Raw genomic sequence first — 20,898 nt, 5'->3', positions numbered from 1 at the left:
TTCTCTCACCAAAATAGCACTTTTAATAGGTAAATTATTACTGACACAAAATGAGCTGAAATGTATGCACTGTTTGGAAATTACTGCACACAAGTAGAACTATATGATCTTGGAAGTGAGCCCATTCAAACTGCACTGTAATATTGTACAAATGTGTATCCAACACTAAAATGGCTGCTAACATCCACCTTTAGATTAAAAAACCATATATTTTCAAATATTTATTGTACATGTGAATGTTTATTTTCTTCATAGAGTGGATAAAATGTTTTTATTTTATCATTTAACATAATAACATACATTTTTATACAAAATATTATGTTCGGTAATGAAATAAAGGATATAGTTTAAGAGGAAGAATTGAGAATCTTTTTATCAATTCAAATTCTAAAAAAGCAGGTCTTGCTTGATTTACACATTCAAATGCTTTATACTGTAAAATATAATCAATACATTTGGAAGACTGAAAAGAACAGGTTAAATTATTTCCTGTAAGGGGTATGCTATCCCAGTCAGATTCAAATTTGACTTGACTAACACTGTAAACTTCTTATATTCATAATTAGTCACTACAGCAGCATAATATTTCTACTATTACCCTTTATATTTTTGCTAAACATCAATTTGGAGATGTGAAAAAGTGTAAAGTAACATAGCAAATGAATTTGAGAAATCATACATAGACTACCTTCGCTGTCCTTTTAGTAGATCCATTAAATCAGTGGAATCCATGTAATTGTTGCCTTACAGTGGACTTAGGGCCCTTTTGCACTAGAGTGATTCTAGTGGGACTGCCCTGGCTGTATGTTATGGAATCCTTCTGAAAATCCTGGTTTGCCCAAAGGCACCAGAGGAGAATTCTTTGGCTGAAGACTCCGAAGGTTCCTCTTGCAATGAACAATCCAAAGATTCCATAAGATTAATATTTCATGGTGTGAAAAGCCCCCTATTTCTAGTTCTGACTACCAGGAGACTTGAGGCATACGGTAGTTGAACTTATTCCCATTGATTTTAATAGAAACAAAATAATGATGAGCTTTACATCTTTTTTCAGTTGGATTCATGTCCTACTAGCTTACTCTGCCTTCCACAGTATATACCAAGCACATGTATTTTGTACTTATATATGTTACTTTCTTTTGCATTGTTTTAGATGGTTTGCTATCATGGAAATTCATATCCTAGTTGTGTTGTTCCTTTGCAAATATGAATGTAGTCTTTTGGATCCCCTACCGAAAGAGGTAATGTCCTTCTCATTTGGGGTTATTTTATAAACTTTCGGAACAGTTTAAAGATCAACACTTGAATATTTTACTCCTTTTTTCTTGTTGAGGAATTCTGCCTTGTGTACATTCATACATGTATTTATATTATGTAAATCCAGAGTGGACTAGATATGCTCTGGCCTTGGTGAGAAGTGAGAAAAGCTTGTCGTGAATGACTGTAATTCAATTGATTTTAGTGTGGCTAATTTACTCTAGACCGGACCAGTACAACATGTGGCCTGTGGGCCAGATGTGGCCCTCACAAGGATTTGATGCAGCACTCAGAGGCTCTGAGTCTAAGTCTTCGAGAGGGAGGTGACATGCACATTACAGCAGAGTAACCATCAGAACTCGCCTTTCCGTCCTCCAAGTGTTACTGCGACATGTTGCTCAACTAACTTGGTTGTGCAGTTCTTCTATTTTGTTTGTCTCTGGGTTGCCTCTGTAGTCTCCTTTTTCTCCAGGAGGAAAAAATGACAGCTCTGCAGTTTATTTCCCTCCTTGTTGCTGAGTTTTCATGGCAAACCTAAGTTCCTCCCTCATAAAAGGGGAATGAACAGTGCAGAGTTGCTTGTCTTTCCTCCTGGAGGAAGATGAGCCAATAGAGAGGGCCTTCTCGGCAGTGGCCCCCCGGCTCTGGAACTCTCTCCCTAAGGAGATCAGGTTAGCTCCTTCCCTGCCCATTTTCCGCCGGGAATTGAAAACATGCTTGTTCCAGAGTGAGTTTGAATGAATAGGCCCAATAGAGCTGTCATTAGAATACTTCTTTCTGTTTTAAAAGCGTATGGCACTTTATCACTGTTACTTATTTCCATGATATAGCACTTTATGAAACCTGTCCCTGCTGGTTTGCTTTTAATTACTCTGATTTTATCTGCTTGGATTTTAATGTATTGTCCATTATTTTATTTTGTGTATTGTTGGAATGTTTTAAGTTTTTGTCAAATATGTTGTGTTGTTTCGGGCTTGTCCCTGTTGTGAGCCGCTCCGAGTCCCTTCGGGGAGATGGGGCGGGATATAAAAATAAAGATGATGATGATGATGATGATGATGATTATTATTATTAGAGGCAATCCAAAGGCAAAGAGAAAGGAAGAGTGGCAGAGGCAAGAACTGAGGCTCTTCCTCTTTCTTTCAGAAAAGGACTGCCACAACGTTGAGAGAGTTAGGGAAATTGAGACTAATCCACTTTGTTGCTTGCTCAGAGGGAAAGGTGCCCCCTTGCAGACCTTGAATGAGACGCTAAAAATCTATTTGTGGCCCAAAGAGGTTTAGCCTATTTTAATTTCAGCCCCTCATTACTGCCAAGTTGTGCAAGCATGCTCTAGACCAGTGGTTCCCAACCGATTTGACTCGCAGAGCCCTTTTTAGAATCAGTTTCTATAGTGCAGCCCTTAGGCTTACCTTATGCTTTCAAGTAAATGGTGTTTAGCAGTAGTGTTACAGGAAGAGGGGATAGATAGTAAGGGAATGTAAAGTAAAGAGAAACCTAAACAATTGTGCAATGTCCATGCAATAAGATTGTATTTTTAAAAATTTTAAATTTACTATGATAGGTAAAGGCAAAGGTTTCCTCTGATATTAAGTCTAGTCATGTCCGACTCTGGGAGTTGGTGCTCATCTCCATTTCTAAGCCGAAGAGCCGGCGTTGTCCGTAGACACCTCCAAGGTCATGTGGCCAGCATGACTGCATGGAGCGCTGTTACTTTCCCGCCGGAGCGGTACCTATTGATCTACTCACATTTACAGTAGAGTCTCACTTATCCAACATAAACGGGCTGGCAGAATGTTGGATAAGCGAATATGTTGGATAATAAGGAGGCATTAAGGAGAAGCCTATTAAAAATCAAATTAGGTTTTGATTTTACAAATTAAGCACCAAAACATCATGTTAAACAACAAATTTGGCAGAAAAGTAGTTCAATACGCAGTAATGCTATGTTGTCATTACTGTATTTATGAATTTAGCACCAAAATATCACGATATATTGAAAACACTGACTACAAAAATGTGTTGGATAATCCAGAATGTTGGATAAGCGAGTGTTGGATAAGTGAGACTCTACTGTACATGTTTTCGAACTGCTAGGTTGGCAGAAGCTGGGACTAACAGCGGGAGCTCACCCTGCTCCCCAGATTCCAACCACTGACCTTTCCATCAGCAAGTTCAGCAGCTCAGTGGTTTATCCTGCTGTGCCACTGGGGGCTCCATGATATCTCAGTTTATTCTCAATTACCATTAATCCACATGATATTGCCAAACTTTGGCCATGCATAAAAATTCTAAAAATCAATAAATCAATCCATTAGCGTTAAAACAGAACTAGAGTTCACTGTAGTACAACGGGAGGCCTAAATTAACACATAACATAAAATAACATATGAACATTTAATGAGATACCCACTATAGCATTTTTTGGTACAGTTGATGATAATTGCAGGCAAATGCCTGGTTCTGCATTCAAGTATTTTGTTTGGTACCTGTGTAGGTGGAGAATCCTGCTTCAAAGAGAGATGTAGTTGAGAAGGGCAGTGTGATGTCTTACTTGGCTTTCCCTCTCTTGCTTATTTCCTGCTTTGCTATTCTTGGGTGGAATGTTCCATTGGCTCATGTTTTGGGGGTGGAGCATGGGACTCCCCTGTAAGTTTGGGTGAAATGGTTCAGCCTGTAAGCTAGCCTCTAAAGGCTTTTTCCCCTCCTTTTTTAGATTCCAGAGAAAAAGCTCTTAGAGATAGGTCTTAGAATTTGGCCTGGGTTCTTTGACCTGGCAAATTCATATAGGCAACATAAATCACGTACTTACCACATAGGTCATAGTTTAGGTACTTACCTCAAAGATAGCAAAACTGATAGTTTACCTCATAGCTTATGTACTTATAGCTTATCACCTTATAGTTATTTCATACCTAGCATTTACCTATAGCTTAGATAGTATACCTCATAGTGAAGTACTTACCTTATGTACTTACCAAGAGCATACCTCATAGTTTACCTCATAGCCATTATAGTGCTTATCATAGCCTTGTACGTACCCTATAGTCCTTACCTTATAGTTTCCTCATAGCTTGTGTGCTTATTCTTTATAGTCTTTATAGCCTTCATTTTCTAGTTTTATTTCTTTATAATTTCATATTATTTCTAATACAGTAAAAGGACTATTTCCTGTGTTCAATAAACATATTTTTGGTTATCTTTAACCAGCTTCAAGAGTGCTTACTTTGGGGTTTGAGATATAAATAAAGGGTAAACCGAACGCCGCTTGGGTAGCCAGACCTATAGATAGCCATTTCCCCCAGCGTGCCTTCACAGGCAGCAATACAATTTTTACACTCAGACAAGATTTTGAATTCATTTTGTAAAAAACTTTGCCAAGACTTTAGTTTTGAAACACGATTAAGTTCACTGTGAGATGTCATTTCGAGAAGTTTCAAGCTAAGTTCTGAGAAGCTTTGAGCAGATTCTGGGAATTCTCAAAAGGTTGAGAATGAGCGAGAAACTTCTTGAATGTGCAGTTCCAAGAAATCACATGGACATTCAGTTCCAGGAAGGGACATTAAAAGTGTGAGCATCAGGTCAGCGCCCATTCAGCCGCATCATTGGTCCATCTTGTGCTACAATAATTTTGGAGCTAGTGGCAGCAGAATGACCAAACTGCCTCTGCTAGAGGAGGTGAAAAATTCAACGTGGTGAATTTCCATTCAGAATGTAATTTCTAGTTCTCCTATTTTAATTCTACTTTTTGTTTCTTAGTCTTTAGTTTCATTCCATTTTTATTTATTTTCCTGGAGTGGCTGCAGAGCCCCTGTGAAATGAATATGTTGGGAACCACTTCTCTAGACTAATTCACTTGTAGTGGATATTGAATTAATGTAAACTGGTTTGGGGTTCAATCTTAGTTTAAAGGGGCATAGTGAATAATATCACTTTAAAGGTTTTCCTGTTTTTGATGATACAACAGAAGCCACTGAAAAGGCATATTAAGCTTTGTTTCGGTTTTATCAAGTGGTTTGAATATTGTTCATGGAAATAATGTGCCTCCTATCATTTTTTCCCGTTTTTGCAGAGCCCCCTCCACTTGGTGGGCACACAACAACCCGAGGGACCATGCAGAATTCATTATAAATTGAGAACATGATGCCCAGTTCAAGTGCCTTACTAATGCTACAAAACTGAAGTCATTGATCTGCTGTACTACATGTTTTGTTTGTAAACAGTTCCCAGATTTGAAAATAGAACTTTGAATATATTGTACAACTAATTCCTTTTTAGATAATGCTAGTATTTTCTGATTTTCAACTGGCTTACCCTCATTTGGCATTGGCATATACTGTGTTTTGCTATAGATAGATCCAATCAGTGAACTTATATCCAACTACTGCAGTAAAAAAAACTTACTTAGTTGTGAAACAATAACAGTAACGAAAAAGGAAGCTAAAGAATGGCAGACAGAGCAGTGGAGGTAAAAAAAGAGGTGTATGTGCAACAGGAAACCCTGTAGACCAGCGCCTCTTAAACTTTTTCCACTTCTGATCCCTTTCTACCTGAGAAATGTTTACATGACCTCAGTTCTATAGGTATATACAATTGAACATTTACTGATCATAAAACAGAACATTTGCAAGGCTTATGAAACGAGCTGCTTTTCCTTTTATGAAATACAGCTGAAGCATTTTCTGCAGTCTACTGTAAGCGCTACACATCTTTGCAAACAGATTCATGTAAATGTCTAGGTGGTGTTCAGAAACTTTTCACTGTTGCCAAATTTTCCTCTTAAGGAACCTCATTTGGGATTGGGACCCATAGTTTAAGAAGCAGTGCTCTAGGCAACAGGAAACTAAGCTGACAACAAACAATGAGAAGAGATTTATAAAAAAAACCACCAAACAAAAATCAGGCCTGATCAGTTTGTTATAGATGTATAGAGAACACAGTTATAATTACACTTAAAACAAGAGATCACAATGTAAATGCCCTCTTGGGACATAACATACCCTGACAAGTGACTGCTTGTTTTCATGCATCTGCAGTTTGTAGATCCAGCTCTTTTTCAGCAATGAGGTATGTAGGTCACTTGTCTCCAAAGCCAGTTTATTAAGAACTAGTAAGTTCTTTGAACCAAGAAATACAAGCGTACATGAAAGGGCTCTGAGCTACAATAAAGACTAACATACTGTAGATCTAAGAGAAAATGATATTGTCTATTTGAAGCCACCACCTCCAAGCCATGGCGTGGTAGTGTTTGTGGTGTGCAGTCTTAGTTCAGGGACAAACATCTCATGAAACCAATACACTTTATTGTAGAATAAAGAAAAAGCATGATACCATGTCTGTTGCCTTGATCAAGGGGAAACTGTTTTGAGCACTGTGGTAATGCCTACAATACACGCAGTGTATGTTCAATAAAATCAATAAATAAAATTATGCTTTTGAGTTTTTGAATTCACCGTATTTGCAATTTCTCTTCCCTTTGGTGTCCCTGCTACCAGTTGAACACATGTAGAATCATATAAAAGCTTTCACTTGAAGGCAAATTGGCAGTCAAATGGATCAGACTTAAATTACACAAAATCATATGCAAGGTATGGATAAACAGCTAAATGAATGCACAATTCTGAATGGTACCAGTTAGAAACATTCATTTCCCATTAATTTTCTTACGTATGTTCTGTTTTTTTAAAAGCATTGTGCTAAAAATAGTTACAATTTTTAAATTTATGGGAGCTGTTCCAAATATGGAAATGTGATTGGAATATTTTCTACAAAGGCATGTAAAACTTCTCATATATATTTTACATGGGGAGAAGTTCTATGGAAAACATGGCTATGACATAAAAAAGCTGGGTTTGTTGTACTATTTAAATGTTCATTTAGATGAAAGTTGCATACACAAAGCTGCTATAATATTCAGAGAAGTGGCATTTAAATGCCCTTTATGCACAGAAACCATAACTAATTAAATAATCTTAGGAATCTTAATAAATAACTTGAACCACTGCTCCTGTTGGTTTTAAGTTTTAATAGCCAATTTCATGGGTTAAAAGAATGAATAGGTTTTTTTAAATATTGATCTATGTATTGGAGAAAGCTGTTTTGTCACGAGTTATGAGAAGTACTTTAGTTCTTTTCACATTTGGTTGCAGCTAAGTGTTCGATTCCACAAAAGTTTGTTGTGTGTTTGCAGGGATATACAGGCATGATAACCACAAGGACTGCTTAATATTCATATGAAGCTATTGAGGATGGCCGTCAGTAAAAGGACAGCTGTAGTCTCCCATTAGAAGTTGTGCACATATTGAAATGGTGCCTGGATGTAAGAATGAGATGGATGAGCTCTAAGAAACTGAAGCTGAATCCCAGTACATATGAGGACTCTCGGTCCAGGAATGACACTGAAAGCCCCAAAAAATGTAGGACTTAGTAAGTTGAAAGAGTATATGAAGGGGGGGGGGGAGGAGGAGTGTTTGCTGAAAATGTTCTTATTTGAGTAGAGGAAAAGGCCAGACTCATATGGCCCAAAGTTAGTTTAAGTCTGCTACCCAATTAACACTTGGATTTTTGCAAAACAACACAAAACTTTGTGCGTTTAACCAAATATAGACACATGCAAAATTTGTAGCTCCCCTTCCCCCCTTCATGAGTCAATTGTTTTGGAAGCAGCAACTCTCTATTTTCCGCTTCAGACTGAACCCACTTTCCAGGAGAAGGGGATAAGACTGGGCTGCCAGGGGAACTGGACTTCCCCTTCCTGCCCCTTTGATAGGACTGATTCCAAAGGTTAGGTGGTGGAGGAAATAGGAGGGGAACAGGATCAATTGTGTTGTCACTCATTCTTCTGTTTGATTTGGATTGGCACTAGAGTTGGGTTAGGGGATATGCAGATACTGTTAGCAAGAAATTCATTTTTGGAACAGGAGCCCCTAAAAACATTGTCTGGGGCCACATGCAGCCCAGCCTTCTCCCCCTTCACCTTTTAACAGAGCCAGACTCTGCTGTTTTTAGAAGTTCTCTTTATTTTTATGTATTTTATCTTTTATATTTTGTCTGATTTTTTCTGCAAGTGTTATTTGCTTTGAGAATGGCAATTAAAATCATTTAATTAACTAGAAACTACTGTCATTTTGTGAAACATAAATTACATGGCTCTGCCACATTGTATTTCCCCTTTGGATACATTATTCATACCCACCATCAACTGCTGAAATCCACAGGGAGAAGCAGATCAGGAATGAAGGTTTGCAATTACTGAATTCAGAATTACATTCCAAAAGGAAGCATGCCAATTCAATGTATTATTTAGTGTCAAGTACAAATTGGGGAGAGGGGATGGCCAACGGTATATTGAAAAGGACAAAACTGAATACTGAAGTCTAAAAGTATCAAAGTAGGAGACATAATACCAACATACAAATAGCATCTTTTAATTCATAAAGTTTAAAATTGAGAAAAACATTTCCATAAAAACCCAACTCATACAAATATAAATATCCTGTTAAAGGCACTGCTCATTTGAATAAATAATTCCACATACAACTTATCATTGGGATCTCTTTTCCCTGAGTTTCTAATCTATCACCTCTAATCTTTCCTTGTGGGTTAGATGTACAATCCAGGTAGACCTCAATGAGCAGCCAGGGTCCTTTTGTTGTGCACAACGATGAAGAATAATGTAAGGAGTGTAACTGATATTATCTCAGGTTATTTTATTCTGTAAATTGTTTGCTACCTAAAACCCAATAATTACTGCAAATATTAATTTAAAAGTTTATGCTCATTTGAATTTTGTTTAGTGGACCCCAATATACCAATGAATTTATTATAGGAGTTAAAACCTTGAACTCCTGAAATGTTACCAACCTTTGTAGAACTGACAAGATGTATTATCAATACACATAACAGAAATAAAAAATGAAACAGAATTTAGAAGTTTATAATGACAGTCAAGAGCATGCTTATTGTCTAATCTACTGAGATAGAGTCATCTGCCAGTTCTGAAGGCAGTTTCAAGGTTGTTCATGTATGTACAAGAAATTAAACAGTTTTCCTTGATTCTCCAAAATGTAAGCGCTTCTACAATATGATAGGTTATTTTGGTTTGAAAATAGAACATACAGTTGAAAGTCAAAGCTTCCCCTGTGCCATACCATCATATTAAGAAATGCTGCTTTAATCTATCTGGAAGGAACCTGTGCTATATGCACAAATGGACAATGTTTTTGGCTACACAGATGTAAGGGGCAGACACTTCCTTGTGCCATTTTTTTCTTGAAAAGCATTAGTTTGGGAAGTCTGCCACTAAAAAGCAGCCCTAAATCTAAGCATACAAGCTTTCCCTGCTGCATTTTGAATCTTATGAACATCTATTTACTACTGTCATTTTCAAGTTTTCACAGCAGTTAAAAAAAGGCCACAGAGCATGGCCAAGAATAAGAACTTGACTAGACACTTCTTTAAAAATATGCCTTGCTCTATGAGTAATGCATGGCCTTGTGTAAAGGAAATCTAATTAATAGACATATAGCAGAAATAACTTAGTATTCATTACAGGTTTTCTTTCACAGTTCTGAAATGTTACAAAAGCTAGTGTATGGACATACAATATAATCTTTAACAAAAACACAAATATTACAGTTGACTTAAATTCTCTTCAGTACAATTGCTACTCAAAAAAGTTGCCTGTGCTTACTGAAACATATGCAACATTGAACATCATCCAAGGCTGTTTACAGGACTATGGGGTACCAGTATTAAAATGCATCATTGCTGTGAATAATGTGATTTTCCCCATGTTGTTAAACTACAGCTTCCAACATTTCTCACTGGTGGCTATGTTGGACTTTACAGTCCAACATCTGGAAAACTGGGTGATTCCTATTCCACTCTACATGTTTAACAAGCACATTCATCAATTACTGCATCTTTCTGTAGGACAGACATCACTTAAAGAAACTACAATGAGTAATAAACATTTAAGTTGTCTTGAAGCTAGAAGCTATGGAAGAAAGCATCCAGATAGCAGCTCATTAAATATACAGCCCTAAGGGAAAACTCTTAGTACCGTTGTAGGTTACAATTCCTACCACTGACATATTAATAACATTTCTCAATAAGATGATTTAACTATAGTTGGAGACTGCAGAAATCAATTATGCCACTTTTTAGAGTTAAGAGCTATGCAATTTTGTTTCTAGTACCCTAATTTAGATAGCTCACCTTTTGGCCAGCTATTCCTTGTGTCTTCTTGCAAAAAAAACAAAAAACAATAATCTTTAACAATCAAGATGTACCTGAGTTGACTTTTAATTTTCAGAATTTCTGTATCTAAATAAATAGTTACTTGTGGACAATCAGCAGCATTTACTGATATTCAGAAATCTTAATCTTGCCATTTCATTAACTGAAGGTTTAGCTTTTTTATATTAGGAAAATATATTCTATTTAACATTTTTATTTCATAATGACAATGTTCTAATTCAGTATTTGGGTTAATTATTAAAGTGCATCCATCATAAGAAGCTATCCAGTGTAGCTAAAGTGATCATTCCAGTGTTTAAGACAAAAGTCAGTGCATGTTATCCAATTAATGGGTCATCGTCATCATCTTGAAGCTGAAGTCGTGAGAACGGACGGAGAGAAGGTGTTCTGTTTTTCATGATGATTATCAAGCACGTCAGAGTTGTTAGTACCATAAAGACACCAATAACTATGCCAATGGCTTCAGGGACATCTATGCACCACTGATCTGCTAATAGGCACTTGGCATGGCTCAAGGTGCCATTATTGGGCTGAGGTGTCAGACCTAAGATGTGACACATCATTGGATAAATATCTACTGTACACATTGTCTTTTGTTTGTAACCTTTGCGAAAAGCGGGTCCATGAGCTGCCAGAAATGGATGCATACTTGAGAGGGTATCGTCATAGCCATGGTCTCCCACTGGAAGGAAATAAAAAGAACCCAAGCATTGCAAGTGTGCTAGAAGTGTTTCATAAACAAATTTCTCCATTATAGACTGTACAGTAAAATAGAAAGTTGCAGTTTTTAAAGTTTCTCCATAAGCTAGCTTCTCACCACACAACATTCCACAAATATTGTAAATATAGCCCATTAAGCTCTTAGGTTGCAAATGAAATGTATAGCTGGGTTGCTGTGAGTTTTCCAGGCTGTATGGCCATGTTTCCGAAGCATTCTCTCCTGATTTTTCACCCACATTTATGGCAGGCATCCTCAGAGGTTGTGAGGTCTGTTGGAAACTAGGCAAATTTCCAACCCCACTTACCTAGTTTCCAACAGACCTTACAACCTCTAATGATGTCTATCATAGATGTGGGTATTTATCATGTCAGAAGCGTACCGAGGGTACAATTGTAGTGTCCTTTGACCAATTGCTGGCCAAATGAGAGACTCCCTCCTGGGCACAAAGCAGACACGGCAACTTGGAAGGCGCAGAAGAGATGCGCTCTCGCACCATGAGATACAGAGCCAGCCTAAAGAAATTGGGCCACAAAGTGGCATCCATGAGATGCGAGTGTGGAGAAGAGCAAACCACAGACCATCTATTACAGTTCAGTCTGAGCCCTGCCATATGCACAATGGAGGACCTTCTTAATAGATGTGGGTGAAACATCAGGAGAGAATGCTTCTGGAACATGATAATATAGCCCGGAAAACTCACAGCAACCCAATGATTCTGACCATGAAAGTCTTCGACAACAAAATGTATAGCACCTTAATTCTTCACCATATCTCTTTATCAATAAAATCTGTTTGTTATTTAAGGAGAGAAAAGGCAAAACATTCTTGCCTCTACATGCTGGAATTACCTGCTGTGAATTTATCATTACTTCTGTAATGATAATGGTACTGGCTACTTTAAATAAAGGAAATCATAGTATTTTTTATTCCACTGCAGTGAAGAATGTTAATTTAACCACAGCAAGGTAATATTAGTAGTATTTCTATAAAAACTGACTCAGTCATATATGTCTTCCTGGAGGAGGGTAATGGCATGTGTGGGGTATGTGTGGCTAGAATGGGGTTAGCTCATCCTACTTTTTCAGAAGGCAGGACCTTAGTATTTAAATCAAACAGGATGCCTTTCCAATTGAGGAGAACGACAGAAAAATGTAATCTGTGCAAAATTTATTTTAAAGAAGTTCTAGAACTAGAAACAAGCAAAAAAAAAAGAGCTAAACTGAATCTTCTATCTTATGTCAGTGACTTAAATTACTTGGGTACCTAGTTTTCCCTGAGTGGGAAAGGCAGTTAATCTTTAATGGAAAGTAATTTCTCCCTCCTGAGCATACTTAGCATGTTATTTCTCCATGTTGATCACCTTTTAATATCCCAAGATAGACTTGTTTCAGTCACTGCAGAAACACATTTCTCATGGTTGTCTATCTTTTTTCATGTAACCAAGACAGGTTGACTAATTCCCACTAAGAAGAAACTACATTTTGGCACACACATCTCAAGAGAAAGAAGCTTCAACCAAAGCATATACTTTAATCTTGCACTGCTGAACTTAAGGAGACACTGAAGATGAGCTTGCAGCTCTACCAGTAAATCTCAAACAAGGGCACAGATCTGCTAGATACAGCACAAACTGCAGCACTTCTAGCAGTGACCCAGGATACCTGATGCACATGATTTCTCAGAAAAAATAGCAGTGCAGGCCCTTGGCCTTCTAGAACGGAGAGCTACAAAAACTTTGAGCCAATAATATAAACATAAATCAAAAAGTCTAAATCCTTTAGTGTGAAAAAAATGCACAAGACAGTTTACACCCAACATGCTATTCTCTCTCTTTCACACACATAAAATACTGGTAAAGGTAAAGGTAATAAGAAATATGGAAGTATAATCTGTTGTCAACAGTAGAATATGACATCATTCATTGGTGAGAACAAAGGGTCACTACCGTATTACTGAAAGGGCCAAATGAAGTGCAACAGTGTTTTCATGAATAATGCAACCTTTTATCAATACAGCCTAGCACAGAGATGCTATTTTAATTGGCAATATGGCTGTAACAATAAAAACTTTCAAGACAAAATTTTGGTGCAGAGGAAATTAAGAAACAGGGAGAGTAAATTTGACACCCCCCCCCCCCAACTTTTAGCTACTTTTGGTCAAAAATAGAAATGAGAATGGAGAGTTTCCTGTTGAGCCATGGAGATACAGGGATAAAGCTGATCGATCGCCTGCCCTTCTAGTTTAGATGTTGCTCTAATACCCTCTCCCAAAGCTTCTAGCTTCTCAGGTCCCTTCTACACTGCCAGATTATCCAGATTATCAAAGCAGAAGCTCCACATTATCTTCTTTGAACTAGATTATGAGTCTACATTGCCATATATTCTAGTTCTGGATTTTATATGGCAGTGCGGAAGGGGCCTCAGTCTTTGAGCTGTTTTGCCTGATAAAAGTTTTCATCATAGAATACTGTATGTGTAGCCTAACAAAACCAAACCAGTGAACCCTGCTGACACATTAAAATGTTTGTCTCAATAAGCAATAGATCCTGGTGCTGTTGGTTCTCCATTTCCCCCCTGCTTTACCTTAGTGAGGCACTGAAGTGAACAACAATAGTACAAAATGCAGATGTAACCAAAAAGCAACCATGGATTCATTCAGTTTTGCTGCCTCTATAGTGAGACTGAACTTAGCTGAAGAATTCATGCCTCAAAAACAGACATTTTTAGTACCATCTGGTCCGATAAAAGAGCACAGGTAAAAACTTGCATTCTTCTGGAGCAATTTGGTTACTTCTAATAAAGATACTACTTTACTATGGATTTTGTTTTTCTTCAAGAATCAATTTGGCTTAAAAATGTGTTTCCGGAAGGCTTTCATGCTACACTGGCACCATTTGTCTGTCCAACACAACTATGTTCCTTGCACATGGAGGGAGTCATTTTCTATAATTGGGCGAATGGTAAGAACACAAAAGGAAAACACTTACACCTTGGGAGAGTCTCATTTTGGACAATTGTCCACCCTTCATCTGCCACCAAAATTATAGGTTGAATACGCTGATTGTGATTATAATGGTATCGGTCTGGAATTTCTTCTTTAAGGTAAGCTTTCATATGAGGGCTGCAGTTTTTCATCATGGTATAGACATACATTTCATCTGAAGAAAAGGTTAATAAAACATATATAGTTCAAAAATGTGTCATTTGAACACAAAAATAGCATCTTCAATACAGAAACTAAGCGCTGACCACAATTTAATCCCAATTCAACACAGCTGGGCCTCTGTATCCATGGGTTATGAATTCATGGATTCAGCCAAACAAATCTTTTAAAAATGCAGGGGGAAAAACTATCCAAAACATCTACCTTGGATTTGACACAGGCAGGACTATACTGATATGTAGACCCGTGACCATTTCACAGATAATCAGTTTCTCTCCAGCACTTGTTTGAGCTGTTTGCCATATTATATAAGGGATGCCATTTTGCAACATTACTGGATAAAATGGGACTTTCTATTGTGTCTGAGAATCATATTAAGAGGGTGAGAGAAATAACAAACTAAATTGTAGTCAGTGGAAATGAATTTCATACTCTCTTTTAGAAAGGAAAAGACACTACTAGACTAAGTAGACAAATGTCTACCATGTATTATTTAATGAACTTATAACAATATTCAATGTTTAAAGACGTGACCTGAATAGATATCAAAATACCACATGGACAGCATTGGATATTTGGCCACTTTTTCCTGAAACTTACACAGAAGATTTCCAGCTTTGACTTTTGTGGATTTGATTACTCATGGATTCTATGTCAAGGCATTGAATGTTTGCCTTATATGTGTAATGTGGTCCGCCCTGAGTCCCCTTTGGGGTGAGAAGGGCGGAATATAAATACTGTAAGTAAGTAAATAAATAAATAAAATGCTCTCCCTAGGAATCTCTAGATCCTCTAGGAATCTCTAGATGACTCTATAGTCAACTTCCTCCAGTAATGTTGGAGGACCTAGAGATGTCTAAAGACAACACCTCTTGAGGAATCTCTAGGACCTCTAATGTAGTTCTATGGTCAGCTCCACATACAAGTTGACCATAGTCATGCAGGAAGAATGAGGGCCCTTCCACATTGCCCTTTATCCCAGGATCTGATCCCAGATTATCTGCTTTGAATTAGAATATATGAGTCCCCATTGCCAGATAACCTGGGATAAATAGATAATCTGGATCAGATCATAGGATAAAGGGCCAGTGTAAAAGGGCCCTCAGAAATTCCTAGAGAAGAGTTCTCAGGCTTTAAAAAATAGCAATTTATTTATTCACACCTTTTCATGCCACAGACCTGTGCTACTAAGCCTGATGGAGATCTGACTACTGATCTCTGTGTTTTAAAGACATTTTAAGGCGTCTCTTGAACACTCAAATTGTTACAAATAGAACTGCTTTTTAAAAAAATCCCGCATACCAGCTAGTAAGTGACTAAAATATACTTACCATGTGGCAGTATTGCAGCAACTGGAGTCTTGTCGATCAGCATATAACGATCACGTTCAATGCAGCTATCGAGCTTGATTAATCTCTCCTGGGCACACTGTGCCATGCCATGATCACTTGTAATTATAACATTAATTTCCTCCCACAACTTTGAAGACTTCAGCTTCTTAACCAGCAGGCCAACAAGATTATCGACTTCTTGTAAAACTTTAGACATGTTTGTAGTATCTTCTGGCCCATACTTGTGTCCACTTGCATCTGGCTCTTCCCAGTAAAGCGTAGCAAAAGTGACTGGTGGTTTAGAATTGTTCAGCCATGCAATTATATTTTCTGCTCTTTCATTAAAACTTACTGAAGAATTGTATTTCATAAAAAAATGAGGAGTACTATTGTGAATTTTTACATCTGTGCCAGGCCACATTGCAGAAGCACTAATTTTGTTCCCCTGCCATTGGTTGGTCACCCAAATAGGAACAGCTTCATTCCACCAAAAAGGATCTGTGTCATTAAACTGTGAAAAACTTTTTTTGGTAGCTGCATCATACATTTCATTTGCCACAATGCCATGGCTTTCTTCATATAGTCCTGTGACTATACTATAATGATTTGGGAATGTTTTTGTGATGAAAGCGTTGGTAACATATTCCACTAATACACCATCCTTAATAAAGTCCTGAAGATGTGGAAGTTTATATTCCTTCAAATAATCAGCCCTGAAACCATCAAAAGACACCAGGAGCAATCTCGGTACTGATGCATAAACAGAAGGAAGTATTCCAATAAAGAGGGACACTAATAAGAAATACATTCTGGAATCAGGACAAGTTTTGAAGTCTGTAGGGAAACTGCAGTGATATCTAGAGAGGGAAAATGAGATGGTATCACTAAAGATAAATCCCAAAGAGATTTGTTGCAACTACAACATTATTCCAACAAAATAAAAATTATAAATTAGATTTGTAAAGATGGTAATCTCCTGCCAACCTAGCAGTTCGAAAACATGCAAATGTGAGTAAATCAATAGGTACCGCTCCGGCGGGAAGGTAACAGCACTCCATGCAGTCATGCCGGCCATATGACCTTGGAGGTGTCTACGGACAACGCCAGCTCTTCACCCCACTCCCTGGATTCGAACCATCGACCTTTCGGTCAGCAGGTTCACCAGCTCAGTGGTTTAACCCATTGTACCACCAGGAACTCCTTCATAATACAAAAAGTTACAAATGGTTTATTGAGTTGTCAAGTTTTACTAACCATTCTGCTGATATTGTTGAAAAAGCTTCAGCTGTCTACAGATCAGTTTTAGTTTGGCTAATCAACTCCATTTTGACAATAGGTGACATTGCCATCTTGCAGATCACTGAGGCTAGGGGTTGTGAGCTGCCAGAGCAATATAGCAACAATCCTTTGAAACTCTATGCCCTACCCTTTCAATGAATAAGGGTTTTGTTCATAGATGGTTTGTGGTTGCAGAAGATATAACAATTTCAAATCGGTTTCATCTTGTTGAAACACCTTGTATTTCATACCTAACCTAGTTTCTTTAATTACTAGTTAATCAGACAGTCATTTTCATATTGAAATGGGACTGATAAATAGTACAGGGAGTAAAGGAAGCCGTAGGTACTGCCATTGTAAAGCAGCAAAAGCAAGTTAAACTGTTAATATAAGACATATGAAGTACAGTTTTCTGTAAGTATGTGTATCAAAAACAGTACAGGCTTATCTATTCACAAAGCTCTGATAAAGAAATCCCTTTTTACAAAGGGTGTCTCAGAGGAAGGCAAAGGGAAACCCTTTCTCAACAAATCCTCCAAGAAAACTCTGTGATAGGTTTGCCTTAGGGTCATCAAAATATCATAAATGAGTTAATGCCATGTAGGAGCAGAGATCATCAATCAGTCTAGAACACTGGTATGGCAAGACTGCAAACTGAAAAGAAATGACATTTATTAAGTGCTAACTGATGGTTTCTTCATTTGTTTCTATTTGAATTCTGTTATAGGTTTGCCTACTAAGATTATTCATACACCATCCTTCTCCCAAACAATACTTTTGTTTTTGTTACTGACAATTAACTACAATAAGGAGAAATTAACACTTAACAAGTAAAACCAGATTTTGACTTAGTTGCTGTGGTACTGACAATCCTTATGGGTCAGTAGGAGAATTATTTTTAATTCTTCAGAAATAAATGTTAAATTCTTTCTAATTCTTCAGAAACGCCAACTGAAAATAAAAAACTATTGTAGAGCAGGGTAGTGACTGATATATTATTTCTTTCTACATGAACACTTTTGTTCTTATAAATACTTCCTGCTTCACTTGCATAACCTAACAGCCAATTTAGAACTGTCTTTACTTCCTGCTTTTCAAGGAGCAAATCAAACAATGTGTTTAGCTTTCAATTCCCCCCAAATAAGAGATTTTCATTAAATACCACAAACAATTTCTCTATGAAACCTACTTCTTTAAAGCCTTAGTCACTATTTCATTTTTTTCTGGCTTGAGAGCAACATAATATTGGGGAAAACTTTCTAAAAGGTGATACTGTATTTCTTTGATTGTAAGAAGACATGCTTTCCCCATATAAACATCTCTAAAAATGGAGTGCGTCTTAGAATCATGGGTGCTTTTATTTATACAGGCAGTCCCAAGTTACGAACAAGATAGGTTATGCAGGTTTGTATGTAAGTTGGAACAGGCACATTTTTAAAATGTAGTTCCAGCCATTTATATGAACTCTGGATAGTATAGAGAAGGGTTAGCACCCCTGTAGTGTTTGTTTTGCTGTCTGCGCCCCTGTTCAGAGGATTTCACCTCACTTGCTGTCCCTGTGACAACTGGATTTTGACAAATGTGGCTTGTGGAAACAAGGATTGGTGATAAAGCTTCAGGGGAGATACCTTTTCCCTATGGTAATAATTCTTTCAGGATTAGGTTCCCCTTCCAAGGGGTAGATTTCTCTCATTTCCCATTGTCTCACCCCTGTTTTTAGCTATAATTTGTTTGCAAGTCGGCTGTTTGTAAATCAGGGATGGCCTGTACATATCTATTAAATGTTAAGACACAGTAACAACAACTATATTCTTTATGGATCTACTCAGAAGTAAACTACAATGTTAGAGGAAAGTACAATCTATCCACAACCTTTTACAGAACACCATCCTAGCCATTATGGATGTGGAATCCCTATGAATTAACATTCTGCTGAAGAAACTATACTGTTTAGCAGGTATTGCACTACCTGATATCCGTCGGGAAGTAGCAGCCAGTAATGAAAGGACCAAGACATTGACATCTCCGGCTGATGACTTAAATTAAGAAATAGCTTTCTAATATCTACAGAGATACTTGCAGGAACACCTCAGCAAGCGAGAGTCCAAAGGTGGCAGTTGAAAACCTGAAACCTCAATCCATGGCTGATACCAGATGAGAAACTTTTTCCTGGGCACACAGAAGGGTGGGCAATTTGGAAGGTGCTGAACAGTCTGCGCTCTGGTACCATGAGCTAGAGTGCCAACCTTAAGAAATGGGGCTACAAAGTCAAGTCCACGACATGCAGGTGTGGAAAAGAGCAAACCACAGACCACTTACTACAATGCAGTCTGAGTCCTGCCACATGCACAATAGAGGACCTTCATACAGTGACACCTGGGGCAGTCCAAGTGGCCATCTTCTGGTCAAAGGAAATTTAGTACAATGCCAAGTTTTAAACTTTGTATGTGGGCTTTTATACATTATAACTGTAGTCTCAACTTACTTCTGACACGATAAATAAAAATAAAGAAACATCCCACACCAGGGCGGTCTACAAGCCATCAAGATCACCACCCTTAATGAAGCAACAGCAGACTTAGGGCCCTTCCGCATAGCCATATATCCCAGAATATCAAGGCACAAAATCCCACAATATTTGCTTTGAACTTGATTATCTGAGTCCACATTGCTATATACTTCAGTTCAAAGCAGATAATCTGGGATTTTATTCAGCTGTGTGGAAGGACCCCCCACACAATATCTGCTTTGAACTGGGTTATCTGCGGCCCCTTCCACACAGCTGAATAAAATCCCACTTTTTTTTGCTTTGAACTGGAATATACGGCAGTGTGGACTCAGTTAACCCAGTTCAAAGCAGACATCCTGGGATTTTCTGCCTTGATATACTGAGTTATAGGGATGTGGAAAGGACCTTGGGGACTGCCCGTATGTATGATGAAAGCTTTCTTCTCTTGGTGGTACTGAAATGAGCGTGCATCTTACAATCGATGGTGTTTTAGGGCCCTTCCACACAGCCATATAACCCAGAATATCAAGACAGAAAAGCCCACAGTATCTACTTTGAACCTTGTTAAGTGAGGGCCCTTCCACACAGCTATATAACCCAGAATATCAAGGCAGAAAATCCCACACTATCCGCTTTGAATAGAGTTATTTGAGTCCACACTGCTATATATATCCCAGTTCAAAGCAGAAAATGTGGGATTTTATTCAGCTGTGTGGAAGGGGCCTTAGAACGAAAGAAATAACGTAATGAGACATGGCCCTTCAGGCTCGTGACACCTAAAGGTGCTAGGGTCAGGCTCACGTATTAATGAACGAAGCCTCTCGACTACGTTGTGTTTTCTGCCCTGTTTGAGCCCTGCGCACGACACGACCTCCCTCCTCCCTCAGCCCCCTTCCCAGGGCAGAAGCCGCGCTCCGTTAGTCACCTCAGTGCGCGGAGTGTCACGGGCAGGGCGGCCGTCGCTTCCAAAGGGACGGCCGCGGCCCCTCTGCGAGGGAGAAGCGGGGCGGGCGGCCAGGCCAGGCCACCTTCCTCGACGGGAGACGCAGCAAGGTCACCCGTTGCCTCCGTCACAGACACACACCGCCGCAGGGCCCGCCAACGGCGCGCCTGCGCACTCGGCCCCGCGCGGAGCCCACAACCGCTCTCGCGCCCCCAGGCGACTAGGAGGCAGGGGGCGGGACCTGACTGCGTTTCCCACAGGAGGGGGCCGCCCAGAGTGAAGGGGGACAGGGAGAAGGAACACAGAGGGTCCTGCGCATGCCCAGAAGAGGCACTCCCGAGGGGCAGCCCCCTCCCTCTTCCTCTCGGCCTGGACCGGAGAACTACTGGCTTCCTATGGAAGGGCGCAGGGGGCGGGGCCACGAGGCTAGGACTCG

General features: G+C 38.7%; 2 protein-coding genes across 3 annotated transcripts in view; one reads left to right on the top strand and one right to left on the bottom strand.

Moving 5' to 3' along the window:
- Positions 1–6,705, top strand: part of LOC100555389 (24-hydroxycholesterol 7-alpha-hydroxylase) — a 35,310-nt gene extending 28,605 nt beyond the window's left edge. For both annotated transcript variants that reach the window (XM_003215366.4, XM_062957141.1), the window contains exons 11-12: positions 1,154–1,241; positions 5,330–6,705. In XM_003215366.4, coding sequence (XP_003215414.1) covers positions 1,154–1,241; positions 5,330–5,401 — 160 coding nt within the window. In that variant the 3' untranslated portion in view covers positions 5,402–6,705. The remainder of the gene's footprint in view (positions 1–1,153; positions 1,242–5,329) is intronic.
- Positions 6,706–8,668: 1,963 nt separating this feature from the next.
- On the bottom strand, positions 8,669–20,718 carry LOC100555583 (bis(5'-adenosyl)-triphosphatase ENPP4). The gene is made up of 4 exons (XM_003215367.4): positions 20,445–20,718; positions 15,733–16,589; positions 14,226–14,396; positions 8,669–11,200 (listed from the first exon to the last, which is right to left on the bottom strand). Exons 2-4 carry the CDS (start codon positions 16,538–16,540, stop codon positions 10,836–10,838), a joined length of 1,344 nt encoding a protein of 447 aa, XP_003215415.2. The 5' UTR covers positions 16,541–16,589; positions 20,445–20,718; the 3' UTR covers positions 8,669–10,835.
- Positions 20,719–20,898: the final 180 nt, after the last annotated feature.

The sequence above is a fragment of the Anolis carolinensis genome, chromosome 1, assembly GCF_035594765.1.
Source record: "Anolis carolinensis isolate JA03-04 chromosome 1, rAnoCar3.1.pri, whole genome shotgun sequence".
NCBI classification, from domain to species: domain Eukaryota; kingdom Metazoa; phylum Chordata; class Lepidosauria; order Squamata; family Dactyloidae; genus Anolis; species Anolis carolinensis.
Note: the sequence above shows the minus strand (reverse complement) of the source record. Positions and strands in the feature narration are given on the sequence as shown.